General features: G+C 43.9%; 1 protein-coding gene across 13 annotated transcripts in view; it reads left to right on the top strand.

Annotated features, from left to right (window-relative positions):
* Positions 1 to 7225, top strand: part of exoc7 (exocyst complex component 7) — a 24757-nt gene extending 17532 nt beyond the window's left edge. For 7 of the 13 annotated variants that reach the window (XM_046853115.1, XM_046853113.1, XM_046853109.1 and 4 more), the window contains 11 exons: positions 1 to 78; positions 249 to 311; positions 521 to 587; positions 1030 to 1068; positions 3379 to 3444; positions 3569 to 3689; positions 3825 to 3920; positions 4075 to 4138; positions 6537 to 6578; positions 6747 to 6880; positions 6993 to 7225. The exon at positions 1 to 78 is cut by the window's left edge and continues 21 nt beyond it. In XM_046853115.1, coding sequence (XP_046709071.1) covers positions 1 to 78; positions 249 to 311; positions 521 to 587; positions 1030 to 1068; positions 3379 to 3444; positions 3569 to 3689; positions 3825 to 3920; positions 4075 to 4138; positions 6537 to 6578; positions 6747 to 6880; positions 6993 to 7095 — 873 coding nt within the window. In that variant the 3' untranslated portion in view covers positions 7096 to 7225. The remainder of the gene's footprint in view (positions 79 to 248; positions 312 to 520; positions 588 to 1029; positions 1069 to 3378; positions 3445 to 3568; positions 3690 to 3824; positions 3921 to 4074; positions 4139 to 6536; positions 6579 to 6746; positions 6881 to 6992) is intronic. The other 6 variants (XM_046853111.1, XM_046853110.1, XM_046853120.1 and 3 more) reach the window with 1 other exon arrangement.
* The last annotated feature ends 935 nt before the right edge of the window (positions 7226 to 8160 follow it).

The following is an 8160-nucleotide window of genomic DNA, read 5'->3' as shown; positions in this document are numbered from 1 at the left end:
AACAAACTGCCGACTCTGATCACTTCCATGGAGACCACAGGAGCCAAAGCGCTTGAGGAGTTCGCCGACAGCATTAAGGTGAGGTCATGTGACTACTGCAGGTTAACCAAGTAGCAGGTCATGTGACTCGTGTACGATAACACTGTAGCAGGTCATGTGACTTGTACGATAACACTGTAGCAGGTCATGTGACTCGTGCAGGATGAGGAGGTAGAGATGTGATGAACTTTCCTGCTGTTTTTTTGCAGAATGATCCAGATAAAGAGTATAACATGCCTAAAGACGGGACTGTACATGAGCTCACCAGTAACGTAAGATCTCACAACACAAATACACAAATAGTCTTTAAAATAACACATCATTTATTCTGTGGTAGATAGTGTTTGTTTTTAATATTGATTTATTTTATGATTATATTAAACACATAAGAATGTGTATGTAATAGTTTATATTCTTTTTTAAAACAGGTATGTTCTATATGATATATTATTATATAATGTATTGTGTTATCTCTCTGTAGGCCATTCTGTTCTTACAGCAGTTATTGGATTTCCAGGAGACAGCTGGAGCGATGTTAGCCTCTCAGGGTACCACACACACACACACACACACACACACACACAGAGCACGCTGATTTCGGCTCACACTCAGCATGTCCGCATGTCAGTATGGATGTCCTATGGCTCGGTTCCTCATCCTTCCTCCTCTCTGAGTGAAAGCTCTTCCACTCGTTCTCCTCCTGTTCCTCTCCTCCTGTCTGAGCTGTCCTGAAGTTTAGAATCAGTCACGTGTGTGTGTGTGTGTGTGTGTGTGTGTGTGTGTGTGTGTGTGTGTGTGTGTTTCTGACTTAGCATGGTAAGGGTGTCCATGTTTCAGCTTCTTGTCCTGTCTCATGTCTTCCGTCCCACAATCCTCTGCTCCTGTGCTGATTGCTCTCATGCTACACTAACAAAACTTTTCTAACCTCCTGCACTGTGCTTCTCTCTCTCTTTTTTCCTTCTCTTTTCTTGCTTCGTCTCTGCTCTGTAGTCCTCGGGGACACTTACAATATTCCTTTAGACCCCCGAGGTAAGCACTCCAGCAGGACACCTCTGCTTTCTGTCTCGTTATTGTTCTCTATCTCTCTTTATCTTCTGTCTCTCTTTACACCTGATTTATAAACAGCCTTACAGCTCTTTAATGACTTTTATCATTCTCCCAGTGGTGTGTGTGCGCAGTGGGGAGTGTGGTTGGGAGTGTATGCAGTGGGGAGGGTGTGTTTGTGGGTGGGTGTATGCAGTGGAGAGGGTGTGTTTGTGGGTGGGTGTATGCAGTGAGGAGGGTGTGTTTGTGGGTGGGTGTATGCAGTGAGGAGGGTGTGTTTGTGGGTGGGTGTATGCAGTGGAGAGGGTGTGTTTGTGGGTGGGTGTATGCAGTGAGGAGGTTGTGTTTGTGGGTGGTTGTATGCAGTGGGAAGTTGTGTTTGTGGGTGGGTGTATGCAGTGGGAGTGTGTGTTTGTGGGTGGGTGTATGCAGTGGAGGGTGTGTTTGTGGGTGGTGTATGCAGTGATGAGTGTGTGTTTGTGGGTGGGTGTATGCAGTGAGGAGGGTGTGTTGTGGGTGGGTGTATGCAGTGGAGAGGGTGTGTGGGTGGGTGTATGCAGTGAGGAGGGTGTGTTTGTGGGTGGGTGTATGCAGTGGAGAGGGTGTGTTTGTGGGTGGGTGTATGCAGTGAGGAGGTGTGTTTGTGGGTGGGTGTATGCAGTGGAGAGGGTGTGTTTGTGGGTGGGTGTATGCAGTGAGGAGGGTGTGTTTGTGGGTGGGTGTATGCAGTGGAGAGGTGTGTTTGTGGGTGGGTGTATGCAGTGGAGAGGGTGTGTTTGTGGGTGGGTGTATGCAGTGAGGAGGGTGTGTTTGTGGGTGGGTGTATGCAGTGGAGAGGTGTGTTTGTGGGTGGGTGTATGCAGTGAGGAGGGTGTGTTTGTGGGTGGGTGTATGCAGTGGAGAGGGTGTGTTTGTGGGTGGGTGTATGCAGTGAGGAGGGTGTGTTTGTGGGTGGGTGTATGCAGTGGAGAGGGTGTGTTTGTGGGTGGGTGTATGCAGTGAGGAGGGTGTGTTTGTGGGTGGGTGTATGCAGTGAGGAGGGTGTGTTTGTGGGTGGGTGTATGCAGTGAGGAGGGTGTGTGGGTGGGTGTATGCAGTGAGGAGGGTGTGTTTGTGGGTGGGTGTATGCAGTGAGGAGGGTGTGTTTGTGGGTGGGTGTATGCAGTGGGAGTGTGTGTTTGTGGGTGGGTGTATGCAGTGGGAGTGTGTGTTTGTGGGTGGGTGTATGCAGTGGGAGTGTGTGTTTGTGGGTGGGTGTATGCAGTGAGGAGGTTGTGTTTGTGGGTGGGTGTATGCAGTGTGGAGGTGTGTTTGTGGGTGGGTGTATGCAGTGGAGAGGTGTGTTTGTGGGTGGGTGTATGCAGTGAGGAGGTGTTTGTGGGTGGGTGTATGCAGTGGGAGGGTGTGTTTGTGGGTGGGTGTATGCAGTGGGAGGGTGTGTTTGTGGGTGGGTGTATGCAGTGGGAGGGTGTGTTTGTGGGTGGGTGTATGCAGTGGAGAGGTGTGTTTGTGGGTGGGTGTATGCAGTGAGGAGGGTGTGTTTGTGGGTGGGTGTATGCAGTGGGAGGGTGTGTTTGTGGGTGGGTGTATGCAGTGAGGAGGGTGTGTTTGTGGGTGGTTGTATGCAGTGGGAGGTTGTGTTTGTGGGTGGGTGTATGCAGTGAGGAGTGTGTTTGTGGGTGGGTGTATGCAGTGGGAGGTTGTGTTTGTGGGTGGTGTATGCAGTGAGGAGGTGTGTTTGTGGGTGGGTGTATGCAGTGGGGAGGTGTGTTTGTGGGTGTATGCATTGAGGATTGTGTGTTTGTGGGTGGGTGTATGCAGTGGGAGGGTGTGTTTGTGGGTGGTGTATGCAGTGAGGAGTGTGTGTTTGTGGGTGGGTGTATGCAGTGAGGAGTGTGTGTTTGTGGGTGGGTGTATGCAGTGGGGAAGGTGTGTTTGTGGGTGGGTGTATGCAGTGAGGAGGTGTGTTTGTGGGTGGGTGTATGCATTGGGGGGTGTTTGTGGGTGGGTGTATGCAGTGGAGAGGGTGTGTTTGTGGGGAGTGTGTTTGTGGGTGGGTGTATGCAGTGGGAGGTGTGTTTGTGGGGAGTGTGTTTGTGGGTTGGTGTATGCAGTGGGAGTGGGTGTTTGTGGGTGGGTGTATGCAGTGGGGGTGTTTGTGGGTGGGTGTATGCAGTGGGAAGTGTGTGTTTGTGGGTGGGTGTATGCAGTGGGGGGTTGTTTGTGGGTGGTTGTATGCAGTGAGGGGTGTATGCAATGGGGTGAGAAATCTGAATGTGTTACATTATTTTTCAGAAACAAGTTCATCAGCCAGCAGTTACAGCTCTGAGTTCAGCCGAAGACTCCTCAGTACTTACATCTGTAAGACACACACACACACACACACACACACACACACACACACACACACACACACATATACACACACAGCACATTAGTATTGTTTTATAAAATAATAGATGATGAATGTGTGTGTGTGTCGTAGGTAAAGTGCTGGGAAACCTGCAGCTGAATCTTCTGAGTAAATCTAAAGTGTATGAGGACCAGGCCCTGAGCGCCATCTTCCTCCATAACAACTACAACTACATCCTCAAATCTCTGGAGAAGTCAGTTTTTACTCCCGACCAATCACATCACACCTCTTAGAACTGAACAATTACATCACACCTCTCAGAACTAACCACTGTGTGTGTGTGTGTGTGTGTGCGCGTGTGCGTGTGTGTGTGTGTGTGTGTGTGTAGGTCAGAGCTGATCCAGTTGGTGGCTGTGACGCAGAAGAAGGCAGAAAGTTCATACAGAGAATTGATCCAACAGCAGATTCTGACCTACCAGCGCAGGTGACAAAGCAACACACACACACACACACACACACACACACACACACACACACACACACACACACACAGCTATAGTGTATGACACTTTTGAAGTGTACAGTTAGTTCATTTAAATCTGCATGTATGTGTTGTGACCCCATGTGTATGTATGCAGCTGGATGAAGGTAACTGACCATCTCACTGAGCGGAACCTACCTGCATTACAACCTGGAACCAAGGTGGGCGCACACACACACACACACACACACACACATACACACTGCTATTCAATCAGAAACAGTGATCGAATGTACCACAGTACAACACAGCTACTGAGCTGCTGCAAGTTACAATTAGTGAGTTACAGTGACAGTTACTGTTGCCTTTGTAGTGAATTACAGAGGGTTAGTTACAGTGTTCATGTTTTACACTTAGTTACAGTAAATTACAGTGTGTAAAAATGTAAATGTGGAAAATAGAAATAGAATATAAAAATAACGTATAAAAAGTATATTAAAAGTATAAATATAGAGTATAGAAAAAATGTAAGAATAATATATATTACCGCCTCCATCTTGGAAAACACAGTTACAATAAATGAAAGTGTTATGGTTATAATGTTACAGTGAGTTACAGTGTATTAGTTACAGTAGGTTACAGTGGGTTATGGTTACAGGTACAGTGAGGTAGTGTGTTACAGTGTTATATGTACAGTGAGTTACAGTTATAGTGAGGTGAAGTGTTTTATAGTTACAGTGTGTTATGGTTACATTGTTAGTGAGGTATAGTGTGTTAGAGTTACAGTGTGTTAGGTTACAGTGTTACAGTTATAGTGAGGTATAGTGTGTTAGAGTTACAGTGTGTTATGGTTACAGTGTTAGTTATAGTGAGGTATAGTGTGTTAGCGTTACAGTGTGTTATGGTTACAGTGTAACAGTTATAGTGAGGTATAGTGTGTTAGAGTTACAGTGTGTTATGGTCACAGTGTTACAGTTATAGTGAGGTATAGTGTGTTAGTTAGTGTGTTATGTTACAGTGTTATGGTTACATTGTTAGTGAGGTATAGTGTGTTAGGTTACAGTGTGTTATGTTACAGTGTTACGGATATAGTAAGGTATAGTGTGTTCGAGTTACAGTGTGTTATGTTAGTGTTACAGTGTGTTATGGTTATACTATGGTACAGTGAATTACAGTAGGTGTTAGTTACAGTGTTACAGTTATAGTGAGGTATAGTGTGTTAGAGTTACAGTGTGTTATGGTTACAGTGTTAGTTATAGTGAGGTATAGTGTGTTAGCGTTACAGTGTGTTATGGTTACAGTGTGTTATGGTTACAGTGTTACAGTTATAGTGAGGTATATTGTGTTAGCGTTACAGTGTGTTATGGTTACAGTGTTAGTTATAATGAGGTATAGTGTGTTAGAGTTACAGTGTGTTATGGTTACAGTGTTATAGTGAGGTATAGTGTGTTAGCGTTACAGTGTGTTATGGTCACAGTGTTACAGTTATAGAGAGGTATAGTGTGTTAGCGTTACAGTGTGTTATGGTTACAGTGTTACAGTTATAGTGAGGTATAGTGTGTTAGCGTTACAGTGTGTTATGGTTACAGTGTTAGTTATAGTGAGGTATAGTGTGTTAGCGTTACAGTGTGTTATGGTTACAGTGTTAGTTATAATGAGGTATAGTGTGTTAGAGTTACAGTGTGTTATGGTTACAGTGTTATAGTGAGGTATAGTGTGTTATGGTTACAGTGTGTTATGGTTACAGTGTGTTATGGTTACAGTGTTACAGTTATAGTGGGGTATAGTGTGTTAGTTAGTGTGTTATGTTAGTGTTACAGTGAGTGAGGTATAATGTGTTCGAGTTACAGTGTGTTATGGTTACAGTGTTAGTTATAGTGAGGTATAGTGTGTAAGAGTTAGTGTGTTATGGTTACAGTGTTACAGTTATAGTGAGGTATAGTGTGTTAGTGTGTTATGTTACAGTGTTACAGTGAGTGAGGTATTGTGTGTTAGAGTTACAGTGTGTTATGTTACAGTGTTACGGATATAGTAAGGTATAGTGTGTTCGAGTTACAGTGTGTTGTGTTACAGTGTGTTATGGTTATACTATGGTACAGTGAATTACAGTAGGTGTGTTAGTTACAGTGTTACAGTTATAGTGAGGTATAGTGTGTCAGTTACAGTGTGTTATGGTTACAGTGTTACAGTGAGTGAGGTATTGTGTGTTAGAGTTACAGTGTGTTATGGTTACAGTGTTACAGTGAGTGAGGTATTGTGTGTTAGAGTTACAGTGTGTTATGGTTACAGTGTTACAGTGAGTGAGGTATTGTGTTAGAGTTACAGTGTGTTATGGTTACAGTGTTACAGTGAGTGAGGTATTGTGTGTTAGCGTTACAGTGTGTTATGTTACAGTGTTACAGTTATAGTGAGGTATAGTGTGTTAGAGTTACAGTGTGTTATGTTACAGTGTTACAGTATGTGAGGTATAGTGTGTTATGTTACAGTGTTACAGTATGTGAGGTATAGTGTGTTTGAGTTACAGTGTGTTATGGTTATAATATGGTATAGTGATTCACAGTAGGTGTGTTAGTTACAGTGTATGTACTAATTGTTGTATAAAATGTGATTGATTTACAGTTGAAAGACAAAGAGCGTCAGGTGATCAAAGATAAGTTTAAGGTAAGACTAATGTTTTTCATCGTGTGCTCATGCTTGTATAGCATTACATTATTATATCATGCTCTATGTGTTGTGTTTGGGTGTTTGCTGCATCTGGGCTTTATTTGTGTGTGTGTGTGTGTGTGTGTGTGTGTGTGTGTGTGTGTGTGTGTGTGTGTGTGTGTGTAGGGTTTTAATGATGGTTTGGAGGAGTTGTGTAAGATTCAGAAGGTGTGGGCGATTCCTGATAAAGAGCAGCGTGATGCGATTCGACACGCCCAAAAGAAACTCATCTCTGACACATACAGAGCGTTCTTACACAGGTACTACACACCTGTCCGTCTGTCTGTTCTTTTACTGTCTTTCTCTCTTAGTTGGCATATGATTCAGATAAATGTGTGTGTGTGTGTGTGTGTGTGTGTGTGTGTGTTACAGGTGTGCAAACGTGGCATTCACAAAGAACCCCGAAAAGTACAATAAATACACACCAGAGCAAGTGGAAGATATGATTGAAAGGCTCTTTGACACCTCTGCTTAAACCCTGCCCACCCTCACGCCCACCCTCACGCCCACCCTCACGTCCTGTTTCCTGGTGCACTACAATGTCTTTCTGTATTAAATCTGTAAATATGCACACAGTCTCATGTTCAATAAAGGATTTACCATTACACGTGTGAACACTGATCTGTCAGTAGGGGGCAGTATTGTTCAGGAAATTACACTCACTGGTATATTAAGTCAAGTCAAGTTTATTTGTATAGCACTTTTCACAACAGACATTGTCTCAAAGCAGCTTTACAGAAATCAACAGTGAAGGTGAATGGTGTGTATTTATCCCTGATGAGCAGCATGGAGACTGTGGCAAGGAAAAACTCCCTTAGATGTTATGAAGAAGAAACCTTGAGAGGAACCAGACTCAAAAGGGAAACCCATCCTCATCTGGGTGACATCAAGAGTTTGATCATAAATCTTTCAACAATACAGAACACTGGAGAGAGAACTAACATGAGCACTGGAGTATAAGATTATAAGTGATGTTCTTTCTACAGTCTTTGGTATAAAAGTAGGAGCTACTGAGCTCAACATTTGTGATCATCACAGATCCAGCATCAGCATCAGCAATCAGATCCAGCATCAGCAACTCCACACATGCAGTGGGATCCAATTGGCACTGGTACGTCTCTAGATGGTTCAGGATGTTTGCGAGTTCTTCATCTACTTCTTTAAAGGTCCATAATCTTCATGAAGTGGGACGTGACTGGAGCTGGAGCAACCTCAGGATGCCTCAGGATGGAGAGAGAAAGAGAAGCAGTGGAGAGGAATTAGCGTAGCTGCTGTTCATGATATTAACAGCACAAGTTGATAATGTGCATGTGATCAGATGTTCTGGAGCACAAGGTTATGATGTGATGTGTGTTATGTGTAGAACTCGCTAAAAACATACGTCTTTAATCTGCACTTAAACTGGGAGAGTGTGTCTGAGATCCGAACACTGTCAGGAAGACTATTCCAGAGTTTAGGAGCTAAATGTGAAAATGCTCTACCACCTTCAATATTAAACATTATAAATGCATGCAGAGAACAGATTTAGATGAGTAAAAGT

This window comes from Silurus meridionalis, chromosome 7, assembly GCF_014805685.1.
Source record: "Silurus meridionalis isolate SWU-2019-XX chromosome 7, ASM1480568v1, whole genome shotgun sequence".
NCBI classification, from domain to species: Eukaryota; Metazoa; Chordata; class Actinopteri; order Siluriformes; family Siluridae; genus Silurus; species Silurus meridionalis.
Note: the sequence above shows the minus strand (reverse complement) of the source record. Positions and strands in the feature narration are given on the sequence as shown.